At 46.7% G+C, this 23010-nt stretch overlaps 1 protein-coding gene across 1 annotated transcript in view; it reads left to right on the top strand.

The window, feature by feature from the left end:
- Nucleotides 1-14988, top strand: part of SYNDIG1 (synapse differentiation inducing 1) — a 30096-nt gene extending 15108 nt beyond the window's left edge. The window contains exon 3 of the mRNA XM_052806727.1: nucleotides 13784-14988. Coding sequence (XP_052662687.1) covers nucleotides 13784-13909 — 126 coding nt within the window. The 3' untranslated portion in view covers nucleotides 13910-14988. The remainder of the gene's footprint in view (nucleotides 1-13783) is intronic.
- Nucleotides 14989-23010: the final 8022 nt, after the last annotated feature.

Here is a 23010-nt window from a genome sequence, read left to right as displayed (position 1 = left end):
AAATCCCTAGCTGCTGCCTTTTTGCCCTACTTTCTGTCATGCAGTAGTGATACAAGTGACTGCAGCAGGCATGTAATTGCCTAATGGTGTTATTGACACATGTGGCCTGACATTTAGGCAGCAAAAAAAAAGGTCTCCCTCTTCTCAGTCCAAATCCAGCAAGACCTTCTTTAGCCAACTGTTGGAGAATAGGCTAAAAAAGGTTGGGAAAATAAGCAGGACAAAGAAAAGATGTTTTATACCAAAAATCTTTTCCCTTTTATTGGTGGGATTTTTCAGGTGCCTTTGCAATGTAGGGCCCCTGATCTGGGTGTCTCTTCAAAGAGGTACTGTAGGAGCTTGATCAGCTTTTCACAGAGAACGTTTGTTTCTAGAAAACCACCTCTAAAACAAGGTCTGAGGAAAGTGACTTCACCCTTTCTCAAGGGGAGAAAGGAAAGAGTCTTTGCAAATTTTAGTACCATGCTGTGACAGCGTGTGCATCATTTTCCCTGGCTCCTCCTTCTTGCTGACCTATTTCCCTGGACTGTAGCCTCCTGAGGTCATACGCGTCCCTTCTTAGATGGGTGTACTGCATCTGGCACCACGGATTCCCAGCCTCACTTAACCCTGTAGGATGTTACTGTGCTAATAAACAGAGAGGTGTACGGGCAGCCATCCTGACCTACACATACAAAGTGCTCAGAAGAGGACGACGTTCACAAAGTACACACCCATGCATCTTCCTCTCTTCTGTATCGGGGTTTCTCCTCCGCCAGGAGAATGGAGCAAGAGAGGGGAAAATGAGGCAAGGTCTGGGGAAGGAACTGCCTGACTGGAAACACATGCGTTGCTAGAACTGCTAGAAGCGTCTGCTTCTAGCCCAGTATCAGCCTCCATCGCTGTGCTACTTGGCCAACCCAGTGCAGCGCTGTGATTTTCACACTTCTCCATGAACCAAATGACCAATCTGCTGAGCAGCTGCACTCAGCGTGGGGAGTAACTTCCATCCCAGGAAGGTCCAAATTCTGTGGATGCAGCCGGTTGTGCAGAAAGATGGGGAGGAGAGGGATTTTCATTTGACAGCAGAAGACCAGCAAAAAAGGTGACTGCTGTGTTGTGCTCTTCTAGTTCCCATGTGGACAGATGCTGTATCTGTGTGGGCAGATGCATGAGGGCCTCCTGGGCTTGGCTAGTACAGAGGTTCATTAGAGACATTCACGTGTTGAGACTCCAGGAATGGAAGAGAAGTATTTGAGGACAGCAGTCCCTGAGTAGGGGAATGAACCATGCCAGATTGTTAACTACATAAAAATTTGCCTATCTGTCCAAATGAGAAAAACAGCACCTGAATCACACAGCACGAGTCTGGCCCACTAGAAAGCTTTTTTTTTTTTTTTTCCCACCAGTTACTGACAAGAAGCAAATGCTTTTTTTAAATTACTCATAGACCCAAAGTGGGGTGGAAAGAGTTAGTACCAGGACTGGGAGCAGAAGTTAAAAGGAGAACAATGAAAGAGAGTGATACAGCAGAGGTGCAAGTTTTTGCTTCCCCACTGTGGGGGCCTTCAAGGATTTGATTCTGCCATCGAGGATGCACAGCACGTTGCTGAGTATCTTGCCACATTGACTGTCATGCCACAGCTCGTCAAGGGATGGGAGCTGCATAGTATAAGAGCAGATCAGGGCTCAGTTCTTGTAAGGGTTTTTTGTTGTAACATATCTGCTTTGGCACTTCTGGGAGAAAACTCTAAAAATAGCCTCTTTTTGCAAACATTAGCAAAGAGGGGAGCTTTGTGCAGAAGAGCTGTTGTCTCTTGAAAACTGAGGGCTACCGCCTGTTCTCCATGTGTCAGGGCAAGGCAAATGCATTCCCAACTCGGGCATCTCAGTAAGATGCCTTCTGGGAGACAGAACAACCCTGGGGTTGCGAGTCATTTCTCTTCCCCCACGTCTCTGGCACTGCCTGTCTTATTGCAGAGGGCCTGCCTAGGGGGTTTCAGGACTGGGTATTTAGTTTCTTAGAAATGCAGAAAAATCTAACTCATCCCTTTGTAGTGATGCCCTCCATGCAATACTTGCAGGAGTCCAGGGACACATGCAGAAAATAGCATTACTGCCGGTCAGTGTGTTTCTGCCAGAGTTTTGTTTTTGAAGAGAGTTGGGCTCTTGGTAACTGGAAAGGTGGTTGTTCTCTTGCAGAAAATTTTGCCACAGAGAAAGTTTCTGAAAAAAAAGCCAGCTATTTTGACTGACAGCGATTTGGTTTTGGTTTGAAGAGCTGACCCAGCCAGACTGCAGCAGTTGCTGCTCTGTTACCTGTCATCCCCTTCAGGATGGGTCTATCCAGCCCAGCAATGTCTCTGACAAGATGCCTAGAAGGAGGCACGTTCTTCCCTCCCCAAGCCTGGGGACTCTGAAGAACCTGGGAGATGTAGCAGAGGAGCAGGAGACATCCTAAACAGGGGTCCTGCACATCACTACAACAACGTGGCCATGTTTAACTTACTTATTTTTATTTTTTTTACTAGCAACGTTTCTCAGGTCCTGGTGTAATGTTATTCAGACTGTCTGCAAAAATCATAATTGTCTGGAGGGAAAAACATTTCTAAAACAGCTTTCATTAGCATATACAGCCCTACTTTGCTCCAGCAATTACCAGGCATGAAAGCAGAAGGCTGCACATTCTGTCAAAGCTTTAAACTTCTTTCTTCAGTGCCCATCCCTGAAATCAAATGATTCCCTATTTAGGTGTCTCTGGAATGCTTATAAATATCTTATGAGTTCTTTACGCCACAACTAATGGACAGACAACTTGTCAAATGTGGCGGCAGTGAAATATTACGTGAGTTGCTAGCTGAAATACCCTCCTGTTAAGAGTTCATGTGTAAATGCAATGCCATCTTTTATCCAGAAACATCATTTGTCATATTACACTCCTGCTAGTTTTCCTCCTAACCCCTAGATAGATGGCTTATTTAGAGAAACCCAAGCTATTGATGGCAGCAAATTGAATTATTCATATGTGTCGCATAAAAGAATACATCTGAGCTCTCCCTTAAAACCCATTTTCTTTTTCCCAGCAACATCTGAAACGGTCTCTAAAAATGAAATAAATAGAGTGTTCTGGGGAGTGAAAGAAGAAAGGCAATGTAGTGCTTTCAAGCTAAACCTTCCTTCTTTTTTTCCCCTACAAATTGCTGGATGCTGCTGTGAAACTCATCCCTTGGACGTGAGCGTGAAAGTGCAGAGACGGAAGGTGGATCCTAAGCCTTGTCCTGTTCCATCTAACCCCTCTTCTCAACCTTCCCAAGCACCTCCTGGCCACGTCTCTTCTGCAACATGAAGAGAAGGCCCTGGAGGGGTTTATGCACCTCGAGCCCCACGACGTGCGTGCTTTCAGGCTTGGACGGTCCTCCGCTGAGCTGATAAGACCTGAGCTGCTGCGTCCTCAGCCTCCCCTGGGAGCAGGTATCCAGAAAGCACTTTGGACATCCCCGTGGGGAGCTGAGCATGGGGGGGTTCCCCTTCCAGAGAGCTCTGCAGCACGGGTGAAGAGGCAGACATGGGAGGCTGTAGCACCGATGACATCTGAGGCAGGTCTTGCATGCTTTAGGTACTCACTTGTATGGCCATTTCCCTTCAGGGTCTTTCACCTTGTTTTCACTAATGAATTTACTGGTCATCACAGCGCTCTTGCGAGATGGGAAAACAGTATTTTCTCCATTCTGCGCTTGGGGAACTGAAGAATATGGTGCAGTAAATGTCTTGCCCAAGCTTACCTAGGCACGTGTTGTGGATCTGGGAATGTGATTTTGGTTTCTTTTGTCCTGTGGCACATGCTCAGAAGAGCACATGGACATGGGATAAGGTCACGGGGAAATATGGGGCATTTGGGCTCTTAGACCTGTCCAAGTTTATGGATTGTGTTAGTTTCTTTTGGGTACTCAAGTGCCATGCCAGTGGAGAAGAACTCTGGCAGGACTGCACAAATCTGACTGGCAAAAGGTGGCAGATGCATTTCAATGTAAATAAATGGAAACCAGTACATTTATGGAAAAATAATCTAATTCATTTGAACTCAAGGCTGAGCTTGTAACTGCAAGCTGCAAGTCAGGAAAGAGACCGTGGAGAGATCATTGTCAGTGGTGTGAAGTCCCACAGAACAGTGTGCAGGGCAAACCAATAAGTCAACAAAATGTTGGGTATCTTAAAGAGCAGTGTTGAGAACAAGACAGAGTGCTGGCGGCATTTTGCCACTGTATTAAAGCTCGGTGCAATCCACTTTCTTAAGCGGGGTGGGTGATTGCGGTCCCCACTTCTTAAGGACATTGTGGAGATACAAAAGGGCAAAGAAAATGGTCAAGTGGAAGTAGCAGCCTCCTTACAAGGAGCGGTGGAAAAGGTTGGGACTCTCCGTTTTGTAGAGAAGGTGGGCAAGGGGTGTATGAGCTGGTTGCACAAGATCATGAAGGTGAAGGACGAGGTGAATGCAGACCCACCGTTCACCAACCTGCAATATTAGAAGCAGGGGACACTTGAGGGAGCTAGTAAGAGATTGGCTTAACACAGATAACAGAAAATCGTTGTTCACACATGGGATAGTGAACTCTTAGTGACTTGCTGCCAAAAGAGGTTATGGCAGATCAGCAAGTTCAAAAGGGATTAGACAGATTCATGGGTGAGAAATCCATAAACAGATATTAAAAGGAAACGGCAAAGCTTTTCTTTCTAATACCTCTTACACAACAGTTGTGGGTGCTGAGGGAGCACAAGGGATGAACTGCAAAGTGTCCTGGTTTATGTCATGTTCTGCTGCTGCTGTCAGAGGTTGAGCATGGGCCTCAATGGGCCATTGGTCTGACCCCATAGGACACACTTTATGTTCCTGGATTCCTTCACAGGCACATTATTAACAGGTTATAAGAGTGATTACACTTCATTTGCATTTGATTTATTTTTCTCCCTTAAAGGAGAAGCCACTGGAGTCTGGAGATACTGAGCCCTGCCAAGGGATATTAACCTTTATTAGCCAGCCCTAGGTGAAGGGAGCATAGCTGAGAAGTCACCTTCAGCAGTCTCCAAGTGCCCTCCTATGAATCTTCTTAAGAGCAGCCAGGGCCCAGAGCAGTTCTGTTTCTCATCATCACTTCCCTGAGTTTGCAGACCGACGCCGTGCAGTGATGTCCCCATGGGTCTGGATGAGCTGCACGCTGTCATTTGCAGAAGGTGGGGGTGAGGCACCCTTCTTTAAGAACTGCACCACAAAGGATGCTGCGTCAGCTCTGAAGCAAAAAGAGGGCAGTTGTGAAGGGCCGCTCCACCTGCCCCAGCTTGAGCGGTTGTCGTGGTTTAACCCCAGCCAGCAACTAAACACCACGCAGCCGCTTACTCACTCCCCCCCACCCAGTGGGATGGGGGAGAAAATCGGGAAAAGAAGCAAAACCCGTGGGTTGAGATAAGAACGGTTTAATAGAACAGAAAAGAAGAAACTAATAATGATAATGATAACACTAATAAAATGACAACAGCAATAATGAAAGGATTGGAATGTACAAATGATGCGCAGTGCAATTGCTCACCACCCGCCGACCGACACCCAGCCAGTCCCCGAGCGGCGAATCCCTGCCCCCACTTCCCCGTTCCTATACTGGATGGGACGTCACATGGTATGGAATACCCCGTTGGCCAGTTTGGGTCAGGTGCCCTGGCTGTGTCCTGTGCCAACTTCTTGTGCCCCTCCAGCTCTCTCACTGGCTGGGCATGAGAAGCTGAAAAATCCTTGACATTAGTCTAAACACTACTGAGCAACAACTGAAAACATCAGTGTTATCAACACTCTTCGCTCTGAACTCAAAACATAGCACTGTACCAGCTACTAGGAAGACAGTTAACTCTATCCCAGCTGAAACCAGGACAGCGGTGTACTGCTACTCTCCCTGCTGAAGTGGCTCAGTGAAGGGGGGGATCTCCCAATCTTCCTCGACAAGCAGCGTTGAGACCATCTGCTCTGCAGGGATGACCTGCTTTGCTCCTCCTGGCAGGAACCTCTGTGTCTGCAGACCGTGGAGGTCTTCCTCTCCCCGAGTGGGAGCCCGCAAGTGATGCCCCATGCCACGAAGAATAACGTTGACGAAGGGCATTGCATCACCCTTCTCGACAGCTGACAGCGTGAGCTGCTGAGACCCGCTTCTCTGTGGTGGCTGCTGGCCCACCTGCAAAGTCTTCAGTGTGCCGCGATGCACACGTGCCTTCCCCATGAATTCAAAGGGTTGTTGGGAGCCCCTGCCACTCACACAAAGATTAGGGATATTTGCTTTATGGCTGTGATTACTGCTGTTCCAGAGAAAGAGTGTGATTTAGGAGACTGTGGCAGCTGGATCTGTTTATTCGTGTCGGCAGTAATCGCCTTCCTGTGGCAATGTGTTGAATGCAAGTTACTGATGAGCTATAGGCAGACTGGCTGTGGGTGTCTAGAAAACATTACAAGGGAGATGATCAAAATCCAGGGGGACAGGAGGAAGAATGGGCTTGGACAGCTGCACCCAAGGTTTTTTTTCCCCTGGTATGTTTTGGTTTTGCAAGGTTATATATGAAAAGCTTTCCAAGCAAGGAGAGACCTCTGTGAGCCCATTTCTGCAAGGCTGGCTGCTCGACCGACAAAGCAATTTAGACTGGGAGTTGGGGAAACAAGAAGAGCTGGATCAGGTCAGCGTTAGTGGGTTATAGATCATTTAAATACCTTTAAAATTGAAGGGGAGCAACTGCAAAACTCAAAATGGTCAAAAGAAATAAATAAACAGGCAAAGTAAAATAAATAAATAATACATCACCAGGACAAAGAATCCATGATGGCAACAGGTTTTAGAGACATCACCTCTTAAGTAAGCATCAGCCAGCTGCTGCTCAGTGACAAGTTAAGTGTGTTGAGGCAGAGCAGTGATAAACTACAGCCCTTGATGGGAGAGCTACCATCCAGCATGCTGCCTTCAACATCTGGTGCATTTAGGCGAACTCAGACTACTTGCAGAAGAGCAAAGGGATGCAGAGTGCTGCTCAGAATCGGGCATCATGTTTAACTGCATTACTGAAACAGGCATATTGTGGAGGGAAACAGAGCACATATTATCTTATAGTTGCATCATGTGTTGGTCTTTGTCAAAACCAGACCACTGGACCATCTGGGTTTGAAGCAGATCCCACAGGGCCATACCAGAAATTAGTTTTGCATGCAGTGTGTGCGTGTTGCGGAACAGGTTGCTTTGAAGGAAAAGAGGAGTAGTACCAAAAGGGCTGTTTCCTGAGTATCCATCAAAAGTTGCTGGCAGCTGTGGTTCACAGCAGACCTCGTTGTCTGACTTCTACCCTCGCGTTTTAATACTGGAAGGGACTATGTGACCATCAAGTCCAGCCTCTGGTATGTCGCAGGCAGCCCACAGCAGGCTGTCTGCAGAGCCTCTGTTCACTCATAATGTCTCGGCTGAGGTAAAGCACATAGCTTTTAGAGATAGCTAGCCGCGATTTAAGAAAGGGCTTTGTGTAATAGAAAATCCATTACAACTGCAGAAAAGTGTTCATCACCACCTCTGTTAAAAATCTACACCTTGTGTCTGCTCTTCATCTGTTCTGGTTTCAGTCGCTGGGCTTTATTCTGCTTTTCTGCCAAATGAAAGAGCTGTCTGATCAGAAATTATCTACTCATGCAGGCACTTACAGACTGTGATGAAAATGCATCTTAAATTTATCTTACAAGTGAAGTTGGCTTCCCTACTTTCTTCATGTGTAGGTGATTTTCTGCAGCATGACGCATGCACCTGCCTTCCGATTCCTGATTTCTCCAACATACTTGGGAAATGGTGGTACCAGAACTGGACCCATTATGTATGTGTCTATAGTACCATACCTTTCCTTCCCTCTCAGTGGATCACGTTCGTTCCTCCTGTGGTGCATCACGGAGGAGGTTTATTTTCAGCTTGCTCTTGACAGAACACTCTGGTCTAGAGGTCCTTCTTGGGGCCGCTGCCTCGTGAAACAGTCGCGTTCAGCTCTGTGTACAGCCAGCCTTCCTCTGTGCCCGGTGATTCCTGCTCCCAAGTCATGCTCCTTTCAGGAATGGGGTGTCTACGTGATTCAGTATCCCATCTTAAATATCCTCTTCTCTCTCCCCTCCCTTCTGCACTCATTTGCTGAGGAAGCATTACTATCAACTGAAGCAGCTAGCTGAATTCCACGGACTAAAATTCGTCGATGTTTCAGCTTCATGCTATCATTCTGCAGGGTGGCTGTGTTGTGGTTGTGTTCAAGGCTCACTTCTTGCACAGGTCATTTGGGAAGTGTCAGAAGCAGCCCACTTGAATGCAAGGGTCAAGGCTTCCCGTTGAATTGTCTAGCACCCCAAATTCCAGCTGCTGCAAAATTCCATGCCTTCTGGGGCTGGGAAGCAGACACCTCCCTTCTCCCAACAAAGTTCTTTTCTCCTCTTCATCCTTTGTCACATCCACAGTTTCTGCAGAAATCCAGTTTATGTCCTGCCCCGCATCGCCTGTGCCTAATGCATTTTAGAGCTGTGGAGATGCCCACCATTGAAAAATGGGGGTAAACAAGAACAAGACAAAGACCTTGGGGGGGGGGGTCCCAGCTGGTTCACCCAGTGAAAGCCATCCCTCTGATGGTGTCACCTAGTCCTCTGGGGAGACAGGCCATTGTCTTCAGGTCCTTTTCCCGCATTACTGGGGGAAATGGGAGGGGTGGGATGGGACCTGACAGGGAAGGGAAGGAAAAAAAGGGAAGAAGGGAAGGGAGGGAAGGGAAGGGAAGGGAAGGGAAGGGAAGGGAAGGGAAGGGAAGGGAAGGGAGAGGGAAGGGAAGGAAGGGAAGGGAAGGAAGGGAAGGGAAGGGAAGGGAAGGGAAGGGAAGGGAAGGGAAGGAAGGGAAGGGAAGGGAAGGGAAGGGAAGGGAAGGGAAGGAAAAGAAAGGAAAGAAGGAAAGGAAAGGAAAGGAAAGGAAAGGAAAGGAAAGGAAAGGAAAGGAAAGGAAAGGAAAGGAAAGGAAAGGAAAGGAAAGGAAGGAAAGGAAAAGGAAAGGAAATGGAAAGGAAAGGAAAGGAAAGGAAAGGAAAAGGAAAGGAAAGGAAAGGAAAAGGAAGAAGGAGAAGGGGGAAAAGGAAAGGAAGAGGAAAGGAAGGACAAGGAAAAAAACTGCTGCATTCTTTCTTTTGTCATTATTCACTGTAATCAACATTCATCTGGGCAGGGTGGCTGTGCTTTCTGCAGGAATTCATGCTTTGGGGAGATGTCCTCTGAGGCCATCATCTCCTGGGTTGACTCCAGTCTTGCCTGCACTCCTGAGGTCACCTCTTCCTTATAACAGCCACAAAATGCCTGGTGGAATAAACTGAGACTGAGATTGCTTTATCCTGTGCTGTCTTCTCAGCTGAACTCTGAGAGTGTTGGCGAGGGACACACAGAGGTAGTCAGTGAGGATGAGGATGGTTTGTTGTCATTGTAATAACTGCTTTTTCTACAAAGAATCCATTGGAAGCAGGAAATCCCCACTGCGTGCTGCAGTAATTTCAGAGATGTGTCATTTCTGTTACAGGACCATTTGCACAGGTATCTCTTCTCACAGCAGCACCCTCGCATGGGCTGCAGAAAGTGCAGATTCACTTGGCAAGGGGAAGGGCTGTGGACCTTGCTGAGATTATGTTCACGTTAAAACACAAAGATGTGTCTCCAAGTCAGAGCCTGACTTGCAGCGGAAAGGCGCTGCCTTCTGTAAATATTCTCTGTGCGTTGCAGTTAGAAGTGGTTGTGCAGTTGCAGTGGAAGCTGCTGGAGCCAGATGTCACGTCTGAAAAGGGAAAGGGTGAATCCCTCCACGTCCCAAAGAGACTGTCAGCTGGCTGCTGTTCCTTGACACCCTGTGATCCTCCTGTCCTCTTGTCACTTATGTGGATTGCAGCTCTGCATCAGCATGTATTTTGCCTTGTATTCTTCCTAAGATTTTTCTAGCATCATGAAGATAGCGATATCGTCTGACTGACAGGATAGAGGAGCTCTGTTCAAAGAGGACAACTCGATTGTGTTTTCACTAGCTCAGTAAAAAGCCTGGAGTAACTGGGATTTGTTAGGAGACTAACTATGAGGGATGTTTTCTCTAGTGATGAGGCAGAATATCTCAACCAAGAAAGGGCTGCTCTTTGCCAGGTATTTTATTTAATGAGTTGCACAAGCTCTTTTTTGATTGCTTCTTGTTTGGTTGGAGGATGCACTGGTGGTATAACCCGTGGAAAGAAAAACCTGCCAGTTTGATATTTCAAATTGCTTAAACTCATCTAGCTTAACAGTAAATAAAGAAAAGTTTGTCTGTGCAGTCTTGCTCACCACCCAAACCTTGAAAATTAATTAGTTATGCTATTCCCTAACTTCTGCAAGAGTTAAAAGCTTTCAGTCAGATTAGTGAAATTATGATGTAATTCTGAAAAGTTCCATGTAAATTTATAAAGAGAATGTTAAACATGAAAGGAACAGTGCTGTGGACAAGAATATTAGTGAGTAACCAGGATTAGTTTGCTAACCCAAAGCAACTGTAATTGGTGAAAGTAATTCTGACTTCTCAGCACCCCTGATGTCCAGCTCCTCCAGTGTCAGGGTACAGCTCTTGCAGAACCAGGAAAAAGTTAAGACAGCCAGCTAGGTAACCAAATTGTCAAAAGCTTCCCAATGTCAGAAAGGTTTCTGGATAGGGAAGATCTCTCGGTAGGCCTCAGGATTGGGTATTGTGTTGTAAGAGAGAGAACATTGGGGAGGAATGTTTGCTTGGAGAAATGAGTGTTTAGCTGGCAGGGGTAAGAGGTACCTTTTGCTGTTGGATTTCTTTCTGTGATTTATGACTTTTTTTTTTCTTTTGCCCTTCTGGTTCATATCTGGACTACATGAGTTATGACAGAATTATTCTGTCACTCTTGGTGATTGAGGGTCAGGTCATCTGATCCAGTGTGTACAACAGGGACTTTGCCCATCAAAATGGCATTCACAGTGTAATTCTACTATTCAGTTAATATGAGCCTATAGTGACATAATCTTCCCCTGTAAGGTTTTTTTATAGACTTATAGAATCATTTAGGTTGGAAAAGACCTTTAAGACCAAGTCCAACCATTAACCTAACACTGCCAAGTCCACCACTAAACCATGTCCCTAAGCACCACATCTACACGTCTTTTAAATACCTCCAGGGATGGTGACTCAACCACTTTCCTGGGCAGCCTGTTCCAATGCTTGACAACCCTTTCACATTAGCATAACTAAGAAAACTTCTGCAATTATCCTCTCGCAACCTAACAGCCACCTCTCTGGTCATGGAAGCCCTCTGAGATGTCACGACACCACCACCCTGAGAATGGTTAGTCCCTTTGGAAAGCAGCGTAACGGGTGATTTTCTGGTTCAGCACTTGATCAAAGTTATCTAGAGAATCTTTGCCCCATTTTATCTTCATCTGCAAGAAAAGGCAATTTGAAGTATCAGATAGATACAATGCCTGCACACTACTAAGCTAATAACTGGGAAATCAAAAGCGTTTTTGTATCTTACCTGTCATGAAGTTCAGGAAAGGGCACTGTTTCAAGAGACAGTTTCAGCAATGTTGTGGATTTCCTCCCTCCCCCTCTCTTCTCTTACTCTTGAAATGAAAGACTATGGGTATTAAAAATTACTTACGTGGTCTTTTCTGAAAATTAAAGCAGAAAGGGAAGTCACCAAGCTCAAACACTGTACACCAGCGTCAGCAGGTGTCCCTTCAGAAGTGGGATTTTTTTGGAGTTTGTGCCAAATGGAGCTTTGTCACTTCTGCTGAGGCATCAAGACTCCTGACACAGGCTGGGGTGCTCTACGTGCCGGTGTTCACGTGCACCACCTAATCTCGGTGCATGGGACCTGTCTGGTCCCCCCCACCTATCCCTCCCAGGCCCCTCTGGTCTGTGGCAGATGCTTGGCAGCAATATCTGTCGAAGCAGACTCTCCACGTTAGCAAGCGATGGGCCATGTCATCTGGTGGGTTCCCCAAATGGGTCAGCTTGGGAGGCAATCCCTTTGCCCAGGGCCAAGTCTTTCAAATATCGTGAGGCTGCCAGCATTTCCTAGGTCCTCCTCAGTCATGGCTCACTAGTGGCATGTTTAGAAACTTACCTTCTTGCCCATGGTTTTATTTTCCTGTCTTGCACGCTTATTCAGGAGTTTCTCACTTAGACCTCACTGGTACTGAACAGGCTTCTAAATTTCTAAGAGGGACACAAAACCTGTGCCCAAAAGGGTAAATTTCTAAACGTGACACAGATGTCTGCCTTTCAGTGAGATTTTGCACAGCATTTCTCCTACAACCAGTGAAGAATACGCAACTACAAAAGGGGTTTTTTAGAAGATTTTTGGCCACTCGACTCAGGCTGGAGGTGCTCCCAGGGTAAGTTAAAAAGCTTTGCAGGACCCTCCTTGCACCAAAGCTGTAACTCCGAAGCCTGGAATAACCACAGCCTCGGTGCCTGTTGTTGCGCAGTGGACTCCCTGCAGGCGAGGAGGATGCTGTGCTGGAGAATTGTACTCACTCAGTCAGGTCCCCTGTGGACCAGTCCCAGCAATCACCATGAAAGAAAGTTTTGCTCGGTCAGGGTTGCTGCAGCTTGACCATGGGTCATCTAAGAAACATGCCTGGGCAGGTGCTTCTGCCTACACACTGTAAATCTGGCAGCATCCCATTGCTGCTGGAGCAACTCATGCTTTTTTCTCCTTCAGCTTTTGCTACCTTGGGTCCTTATTGCTTAGGTTTGCACTACCTTTGTGACCTTGTCCTCAATGGGTAATGTCTGGCTGACATTCTCCTGGCCACCTGAGCAGTGACCTTCCAGAAGACTGGCATTTGAGTTGGGTGTTACAGAGCACCCGATGGTTACAGCTCCTTCTGCATTAGATATGTGACATTATGTTTCCGAAGTGCCAACCCACCCAGGTTCACCCTGGTGCATCTGCCTAGAGAGTCACTTTCTTTCATTCGTGAAAAACAAACATGTAAAACGGGCCCTTTTCAGCTCCCTGCAGTGATTTCCAAAATCTCGTCATTTCTCATTTCTCGCTTTCAAGTTCCTGCAATGGTGTTGGAGGCCGTGACATAGTCGGTTGAATGGAGATTCCCCTCGTGTTTCGTAAGGAGGACATCTGCTAGCCAGTGCTGCAGTGCATGCAGTAGGAGAGTAAAAAGAGTGCTGACTTTGTGACGCTGGCTGGGGTGGCTTCCCCAAGCCCCAGGTGCAGTGACAGGGGAGCTGCAGCTCCCAACCTGCATGGTCTGGGTCCCTCAGCCTCCCCTCAGGGTGCTGCTAAAAGAGGGGGTTAGTGCCCTGGTGAGCTTTTCGGCAGGGCAGGGAGGGAGATGTGCCACGGCCCGCAGTCCCGATCCTGAAGTCCTTCTGAAGGATGCCACTGGCTGGTGTGGACACAGCAGGAGGCAGACTAACTCCTGTGGTCCTGTCCCTGTGGGGCCACAGCAGAGCAGAATGGGGTGCGCAAGCCCTGACAAAATGGGTACAAGTGGTCCCAGAGCTGGCCCTGTGTAGAGACCCCTGCGTGGTAGAGACCCCAGGGTGGGTCACCTTCTACCTTGAGTGCTGGAGACCTGTCCTGATGTTGAGGAATTGCCCTGGTGTGACTGGGGGAGAGTTTTATGGGCAGATGATCACAGCCTTGACCCTTGGCAGAGGAGAAATAATGATAGCATTAACCAGCACCTCTACATTTCTCTCTCCCTTGCTATTCCAGAGCGATTACTCAAGTGACACCGAAAGCGAAGACAATTTCCTGATGATGCCACCAAGAGATCATCTCGGCCTCACTGTCTTCTCCTATGCTCTGCTGCTTCTGGCCATTGGGAATTGCTGCCTTTAACCTGTCTCATGAAGGTAACGTTAAAATGTCTCCTGCTAATTCAGAATTTTGCATCCACGGATGTAGCCATCACCCCACACTAGCAAGGAAAGCTCACCAAAAACCCAAACGTGGGCAAGAATTCTTCAGGGTAGTGGGAGGTGGCTGAACAGGGTAGTGTGTTTCCCCACCTTGATATGTCTCTGTGACAGTGGTGGTTGTCTTGTGAGATACTTTGTTGAGGGGGGAGGTCTACAAAATATTTTAGGTTTTAATTGGCAATGGTCAGGTTCCATGTCAGATTATACAAAGTCCAGCTAGGGATTTTCTGCAGACGTGACTTTTGAGTGGAAAGCACCCTTGCTATCTCAAAGGCTTGGATTTCCCATTGGAAAAACTGATCTATTGGTTCCCAAGGTGATCATCTGGAAAAGCAAACCAGGTAATCCCCTTCCAGGAGCAGAAAGATAATTTCTGTCCTGCAGAAGCAAATTTGCTTTCCAGGAACCATTTCTTTCCCTCCTGAAAAATTGCTGTCTGTTCTTCTTGTCCAATTTTAAATGGAATATTTTTTACCAGAGAAGTGACAGTGTTGTGGTTTGTTTCCTTCATAAGAAGGGCTTGCTGGTTTCACAGCCTGTGCCTGACTAACAACCACCTCGGTGCCCCATCATTTGTTTCGTACAAGTATGTCTTCATAAGTGCCTGCAGAGTAATTATTGAGTTTCCCAGCATGGCAGATAATGTAACGTGACAGAAAAGGAGTCACACTGGAAGTCTCATCAGTGACTGCAAGGAAATGTTAGCTTTCATTCCCTATCTACTGGTGGTAGCAATGCCTATTGCAAACTACAGTCTGTACTCCACAGCAACCAAAATCATTCACCCTCTCACCTGTCTTTCTATTTTGTCCTGCTCTACACATCTACCGGCACTGGGTATTTGTCAAGCCAGAGCAGGCACTTCAGATCTAAAGAATCCTAGTCTTCAATATCAAAGAAATAGATACAGCACTACTATTTTTTGCTTTAAATGAAGTGTCTGTCATTGAACTTGGAAGCCTCTGAGACAATTAAAGTTTGTGTGGTGGAAAATAACAAGTTTCCTTGTTTGAGTGCTATTGATTTCTCAAGTTTGGGTCAAGGGATTTGCCTGATGATGATGACAGTAAAAAGTAAAGCATCGGGTGGGATCCACACGCGCTTTAGTATTCTGCCATTTGGTCCTTCAGGCAGAGCTATTTGCCAGCAGTTTTAATGGCCACATCTCTTCACGCACGTGGGCTAGCCAGGACTTTTCACCAATGCTGCAGCCAAGGAAAGGTTGAGAGTTCATCGCCATTAGCAGCGTGTTTGCTCTGCGCTGGGGAAAATAGTGCGTTCATTACTTTCCTGCAGTAGCATTCCTTCAGGAGGCCTGGGGATTGCTAGCTAGTTTTATCTAAGCAATGAAAGCACAGCACAGGCCAATAAATGCAAAACAAACAACATAATTAAGTACTAAAAAGCAGTATGGCTGAGAAGCTAAATGTGCTGAGAGCCAGTGTACGAAGGACAGGGCATCCACAATAACTGTGAACTGATCCCAGGGGCCAGCATGAATCCATAAGACCCTACTACCTCGACAGGAGCATAAGGAAGGTAGAAAAGGCTACACGAAGGCAGGGAAAGATGATGATATTGTGCTGAAGGATTTAGGCACTGGAAAATGGAAACCTGGGTGTTGTTTGATTTAGCATAATGATGGAGAACAGCTGAATGCGGCTGCCTAAAACTAGGCGCTGTCAGCAAGAAAGGTCAGGCAGGTGCTTTGCTTTTATTAGGTTGAGAGACAGTAAATTAATCTTTGTTAGTTGACCCCTTGGATGTACCAAGCCAAGCTGTGGCTAAATGGAGTCAGGAGGAAGGACTGTGTTTCTGAGGAGTTTTGACTTCTGCTTTTTGTTTTGGCATTGGAAGTAGAAATCTTTTCGTCTCTCCCTGCTAAAAAACGATAACAATAATACCGCCAGCCCTGCATGCTCCTTTCCTCTGGTCTCTCCTCTTAGCTCTCTGTCTGCAACAGCTGCATCAGCTGAGAACTCATTTCCCAAATCTCTTGGAGAAAGGTGGTCAAGTCCCTGCTCGTCCCGGTCCAGCACAGGCACATCAGTCTGTCCGCTCCCCGAGTTCCCAGGCAGGTACCTTCGCTGCCTGCCTTCCCCTCCAGCAGGTCCATCACAGCTCTGAGAAACCACGAGCCTTCACTGAAACTGGCTCTGCTGCCAAACCCCACATCCAACAAATTGGCATTTTCCAGGGGAAAAATGAAACTGAAATTAAGGTCAAAACCTTCTATGGCAGAGAACTGGCCAAAATAGCTGGTATAAACCACCAAAACCCTACATTTAGCTAAGCTAATAGTGACAGTGGTATCGACTTGTACTTTGGAGCATAAACCATTCAGAATGATGTTTTATATGTGAGGTAGTAAAACATTATGTCCTATTAGCATGTGATTTCTATTTATATAGGTCTTTCAACTTAAACTCCTGAATAACGTTTGAGATCTCTTGTTAATACAAAAGAGTAGTCTAACATTCCCCGTCCTTTGTCAAAAGTCAGAACTATAACTAAAGATCAACGCTTGGCACTTGCATTCAAACCTTTTTTTGCAGTTGCTTGAGCTCTTGAAAGTTTTATGTTTTCAAAAGTCTTCTGGGTAGTTCTACTAAAAGCCCAGTCTGGGAAAAGATTGTAATACATAGGAACTTCAAAGTTAGTGGATGGATTCTTTGGGCCAGAATTTAGCACTTGTGGTGAACTTTTTTTTAAAACCTGGTCTCCTTTAGGTGTGCAATGCATTTCCAGATGAAGGCCCAATTTGTAGAAGATATATTTGCAGTACAGCTCCATCCAAAGGGACAGGTGCTTTCAGTTTATTCCTGCAGCACCTGGCAGTACATTTACGCTGCATATGTCTATGTCGTGCTGCAAAAGAATTATACAAGGACGGATGCTTTAAGGTTTCAGAGGTGCTCTTTACAAACAGAATGATTTAATTTTCCCTGTGCTCTGTAAAAGCAAAATGCTTCCTGCAGGGGCTATTTCTGCTCTATGTGGGACTTAGTCTTTCCAGCAAGGCTCTTGTCGATGTGCTGCTGACTTAGGGCTTCTTGAAGGCCAGCTGTATCGAACGATGCAGCTGTGCGGGGTCTGCCTGCATGGTGGAAATGAAGATGTGCATCAGGTTTAGCTGAGCTAGCAGGGAGGAGCAGTGGATTCAGAAATGCACTCTATGAAAGCAAACCCAGTTTCTTTCCATTGGGATATCCCATTTTCACAAATAGGGCATCACCTGGTGATCTTCCTATCCCAAGCAACGCCGAAAGTCACTGCTTTTCATCTTCCCTCAGTAAAACAGAGAGCTTGAGACCATCACTGTGTTGTATACTTGCTCGTTTACTTTCTTCTGTTTTGATCAGTATTTTCCTTCCCACGAGAGACTTACACCCATTGCTTGTGGCTGCCCAATCCTGCTGTCTCTCTCAGCTACGAATAAATCGCTGTCAGGACCGGGTCATTTTCTTCCCATGTATCCTGTCTTCAGACCATGAGATCGGGATGTGACTCCCATTGCCTCACAGGCAGAAGATGTCCTCCTGGTCACGCTAAGTGGTGTCCAGGTCCCCCTCTCACCTGAGCCATCACGGCTAAAATACAGGGACTTTGCACACATCAGCCATTCAGGTGACCTGTCCAGAGGCCACCGCTTTAGGGTAGCTTCTCAGGAGGGATAACATCTCTGAGTACTCTGATTTTTAGCAGTAGACAGTGTTTATTGGCTAATTTTCCACTTTTCTACAAACGGGGCATATAACTTCTTAGGCTTGCAATTTTTTTGACTGGCTGCTTTCCTAACAGCTTATAGCTGAGTCTGAAGGGCTCGGTCAGAGGGGTTTTTGTCCAGTTTGCAGGGAAGCCTCTGCAGAGGAAAATGTAGATGTCGTAAGCCTTTCACCATAAAATTCTCCTCCACAAACAGTGTCTGATCCAAAAAACCTCATTATGTTTATTTTTTCATAAATCTCCACCCTCTGGAGTCATGCGGGTACCTCAGTTTTCATTTTTACAGAAGTTTTTAGCTTTGTAGACTGTGGGCAAGTCTGAAGCTTCATAAGTCAGAGAAAGAAGTTGAAAAAAAAAATTTTTTTTTCTTGTCAAGTTTACCATTAAACCTATCCGGTGATTTATTGGAGCCTGTCAGGATTTCTGCTTGGTGGGGGTTGATAATCCTGCAAGGTCTTTTTGTCTGACTCCTCTTTTTCTCCCTGCATTTATTTTTAGGGAAGAGAACAATACGGTGGCACACATTTCTTTGCCTCCTGTAGAAAGAAATTCATTATCAGAGACCTAAGCCTGTGCTGGTGCAAATGTGCTTCACTTTGTACCTGCTCTCTTGGGGGACGTGGGTGGTTATGTGGAGCCCTTCACCCTCGGTAAGTCCCCACCAAAGCATCCGTGAGATGCCAGCCGGGGCAGAGAGAAACAAGCAGCAGCCTGCAATCCAAGCACACGAGAGCAATTGCTTCCCGTCTGCTGCGCTTACTCTGTGCCGTAATTACCTCCCTCACACGGTGATCGAGGGATGCACGGCTCTGTAATTATTTCCCCAGCCCACGGATTGCTTGAGTGGGCACAGCTCCAAATACCATGGCTCGGATTGTCTTTAAAGACAAGTAGGGACTGCTCACACTGGGTAAAAGGATTTTCTCCAGTTTTCGTATGGACACGGGGCATACGTGATCAGGCAAAGGAGTAGCTTGTCTTTCTTCATGATAACTTCTGAACCATTTGGTTACTTTCTATCCAGTTTTTAGAAATAGAGGCTTTGAAAAATCTGTATTTTGACATGTCTCGGTGGTCACCAGGGAGAAGAAAGAAATAATGTTCATGTGGGAGGGAGAAGACAGTATGAACTTTACCTTTATCAGAGACCAGAGATGAGGTGCTTAGCACACAGGAATGTATTTCACTTTCTTTGCTTTTCTGCATCAGATTTTGACATCTAGCCACTACTGAAAAGGACAGGGAAATAACAGCCAGGTGTTATCTGTTGTTTATTCATTAGAAATGTGGCTCAGTCCCCATCTCAACGGGGAAAACCATGAGATGGAAGAGCGGTGTGACGTGCCACACCCCACCAAGCTGGCTGGTGATGCTAGTAAGATCTTTCCATGCTCTACCAGCCCACCCTGTTTTTTTTCCTCTCTGCCCCACTTTTCTCCATCGGAAAACAGGATATAATATATTATCAAGAAGTTGACAACCACAGCTATGAAAGTATGTTTGTACTGGTGATGCTCCATCCCCTTGTATCTGAAATGAAAAGGCACAAGCAAAAAAAAAAAAACAACCCTGGAATATTTTTCTTTACTTGTTACACGTGCAGTAAGAGGCCAAGCTGCATAGCTGCAGGATGTGCCGGTCAGCATTGCTGACAAAGCAGACAGTGGGCTTTTGCATTTTCAAGAGAGGTTGTTGATTTTTCAGCACTGCTTCGTTTCTTGGACTAAGTAGCGCTTGTACAAAAGAGCTGACTGTCAAAAGAAGATGAGCTTTAACCTCCTTAAATACCACATGAAAAAAGTCCTTTTTTGGGTGTCTTGGACCAGGATACCAAATCACACAATCACTGTGTTGAAGCTGGGCTGTTGCTTTGGGTCACACAGCTTGGATGTAGGATACTGGATTTGTTCTGGGGCTACCCAGCCCCGTCTCTGCTGTCCGTCACACAAAGCTTTGAGCTGTCTGTGCTGATCACTCAAAAAGCAAATCTCTGAGTTCTTTGTCTGACTCTGTGTATGCAGGCATCCTTGTGATTCAGTTTTGTAGTCTTTGAGCTGTAGAAGGTTATGAATAAAACCTATGGACAATTAAACCCTCGTGTCAGGAATGAGTCAAAATAAGTCAAAATGAGCTCCTCCTCACATGGAGCTGCTAAGGACTTTTGTGGCAGAAATCATCCCAACAGAACTCTGTGCCAGTGTCTCGCTGGGATGGCCAAGGGCCGATGGTATGGCCACTGTCCTTGCGTGAAAGCCCAGTCCACCGCTCACCAGGTTGTGTCCCAGTTGCACGGTAGACGGCAGACACCGTGACTTAAGGGTTCCACTGAGCCTGTTTCAGTCTTAATAGCTGATGAATATAGATTCTGTTTAGTTAACATTTATTATTTGTTGACACGCCAACTCTTCAGCTGGTGGGAATCGCTCGCCCTCCGCTCACTTCTGCGTGGAAGATCTGGCTTTGCCAACTCTGTCTTACCGAGGAGGGGACTAAGCCAGGGACTCACACGGAGGGTCGGGTCCCCGCACCAAGCAGTCCATGCTTACATGACTTCACCTCGAGGTGCCTGTGGCTCTCAGACCCTCATGTCACGGGGCTTAGCTTCTCGCTGGGATGAGCTGAATGCTCTGGGACTTTTCTCAGTGATCACCTTAAGAAAAAGCTGAATTCTTCCAGCCACGTTCGTAAGACAGGAATAGCTGTGGAGGACTGGCATGTTAGATTTCAGGCCTGAAGTTTGGCAGGAGATTGAAACCACTGAAACCAAGGTTTTATATGAGGAAATGTGGGGTGAACATTGCTTGCAAACTGCTCGTACAGCTCTGCTTGCAAACTGTTTCTCTGTATGAATGCAAGTGTTTGCACACTGCTGTTAAAACACAGTGCTTGCAAGGCTAAGCACTTCAAGATCATCGCATGACACTATAATTTTAGCTACCACAAGACAGCTGTCTTGTACTTGCATATGGCTTTTCAGACATACATATCCTGTGCTTTGACTTGCATCTATACTTGAGCCTCGGTCTGAGGAGCATGGCCTATGCTGATCATTTTTAGCTAATGGCTTTCACCCCTTGTCTACTCGGTGGGTTGGGGCAAGGGCTGCCTGCGGGTGACCCAGGCATCCTGCCCTTGGCAGGGCTGTAGACACAACTGCTACTAACCTGGAGGTGGGTCTGCCCCAGGAGAAAGAGCAGTGCTGTGCACACCGTTGTCCTCAGGCTGAGCAGCATGAGTTGGTCCATGAGCAGCAGACACAAGCCGGGTAAACTTCTGACCATGCATGTTCATTAGACACAGGGGCAGAGTCTGTTAGAGGAAAATATGTCATGCCAGATCCAGCCTGAGAGGGGCGAAGCTGCTGTTGCTCCATGCCTGCAGGTCCAACCAGCAGCAAGGCTGAAGATGCACTCCTGGCAGGCACGCACACACAGAACGCACGTATACACTGTGTACGCCATATATTTACATATATATGTGGCTGGCCACACAGATCACAGAAGAACACTCAGAGCACTCAACCAATGCAGACAGCACCAGCAGCCTCATCCTGCTCCTCTCTCTGTCTGAGCAGGATGGAGGTCTACTAGTGAGAATATCTATCTGTCTATCTATCTATCTATCTGTCTATTTATCTATCTATCTATACGCACACACATCTGTGCAATGTGGATCCCCCCCAGTACCTGGGGTCAGGGACCCAGTCCACCCAGTAGCAAGAATGAGGATCCCTCTCTGAGGGGGAATAAAGGGCATCAAGGAGAGGGAAATACGCTGTGTTGGATGGGCTGTGATGACCAGTGTTAATTTAGGAGCATGGCATGGGATGCGACAGCTTGGGTAGGGCCAGCTTACTCCTCTAGGTAGATGTTGCTTGAAGAAAGGTAGGCTAGAGATTTCCCCTGTTAAGGAAGATTAAATGTAAGATTGCATGAATACTGCAACGGGCTTTCCCTGCCTGTGTGGCTCACATATGGGCACGTTCATGAGGCAGGTGGTTGAAGCTACGGGCTCTAAATAAATTGGTATGATAATCTCTGTCCTAACTAGGACAGCTTTGTGCAGGGCTGGAGCTCTCCCTTGACACCAAGGGTCTCTGTGCAGGCTCCGAGTGAAAGGCAAATGCTCGGAGGATAATGTCCCAGGCCAGCAGAGCCCATGGGACATGCAGAACATGTGCATGGCCAGGGCACGGACAAGGCTGTATTCACAACGGCTGGTCTGCAGAAGGTCGCTGCTGGCTGCTTGTCCCCGCTCTTCCCCTCGCTCCCATCAAGCAGATGGCAGATTTGCCGGGCAGAGGATGATAGTGAATACTGAACAGCACAGCCTGTGCCAGCATAAAATAACATGGCTGCTGTTCTCAGCCGTGATACAGAGAGAAACTACCTGCTGAGATAGCAAGGAACATATGTCGCTGTGTGAGAGCGCTGGGTCTCTTGTTCTTGGAAGAGCGGCTCTGAAATGGATGTCCCTGGCCACTGATCAGGGACATTTGGGTGACATCCCTTGGCTTTGCAAAAAGCTCGTCGCGTGGTTCAGTACATTCAAGGTTTGCAACTTCTGCAGAAGATGTCTCGTGGCCCTTTGATTCCCCAGGGTCTGCCTCAGACTGCGATAGCCACTCCGAAGTGGGGTTTATTAACTACCAGCACCTCTAATTCTCTGCTTTCCAGGCAGGAGCTGGTTCCCAGCCAGTGGTTTGAGTGCGGGTAGACTTGCTCATGCCAACGTTTCCCTTCAGGGTAGATGTCTTCTGAGAAGAGAGATGTTTGTGCACACAAGAAAATGGCCATTTAGAGTGCGTTGTGTGTCAGCAGCTGCTGGCTTCAGTGTGCTGGGGGTGAGGTCTTGGGCTGGGGAACTTTATAAGTGTCTTGTATAATTTCCTCTTCATTCCTCTTTGTCCTTTTGATCTTGTGGTCACACTTCCAAGTCACGAACTACGGCTACAAAAAGGGATTAGATTAATGAATGGCCTGATTGCTTTAGCCCTTAAGCTAATTTTAAATAATTGGAAAGGTAGCTGCCAAATAACATTCCCTGGAGAATTTAATTCATTATGCAGGTGTTTAATTATAAGGAAGTTTTGGGACAGAAGAGAGACCAACTCAAAATGTTTGAGGAGATGAGGGGTCTCTTTTATTAGCAAGAACATCCTGCACAATGGCAAACTTTGTGTACGAATTGTTCTGTGCCAGACATTTATGCCTCGCACATTATGCTAAGCCAGCCAGAGCCCAGAGATGTACCAATGTAGTCATGCTCCAAGGGTATAAAGCATTATTCCCTCCT

The sequence above is a fragment of the Harpia harpyja genome, chromosome 13, assembly GCF_026419915.1.
Source record: "Harpia harpyja isolate bHarHar1 chromosome 13, bHarHar1 primary haplotype, whole genome shotgun sequence".
NCBI lineage: Eukaryota > Metazoa > Chordata > Aves > Accipitriformes > Accipitridae > Harpia > Harpia harpyja.
This window is presented reverse-complemented; position numbering and strand designations above follow the sequence as displayed.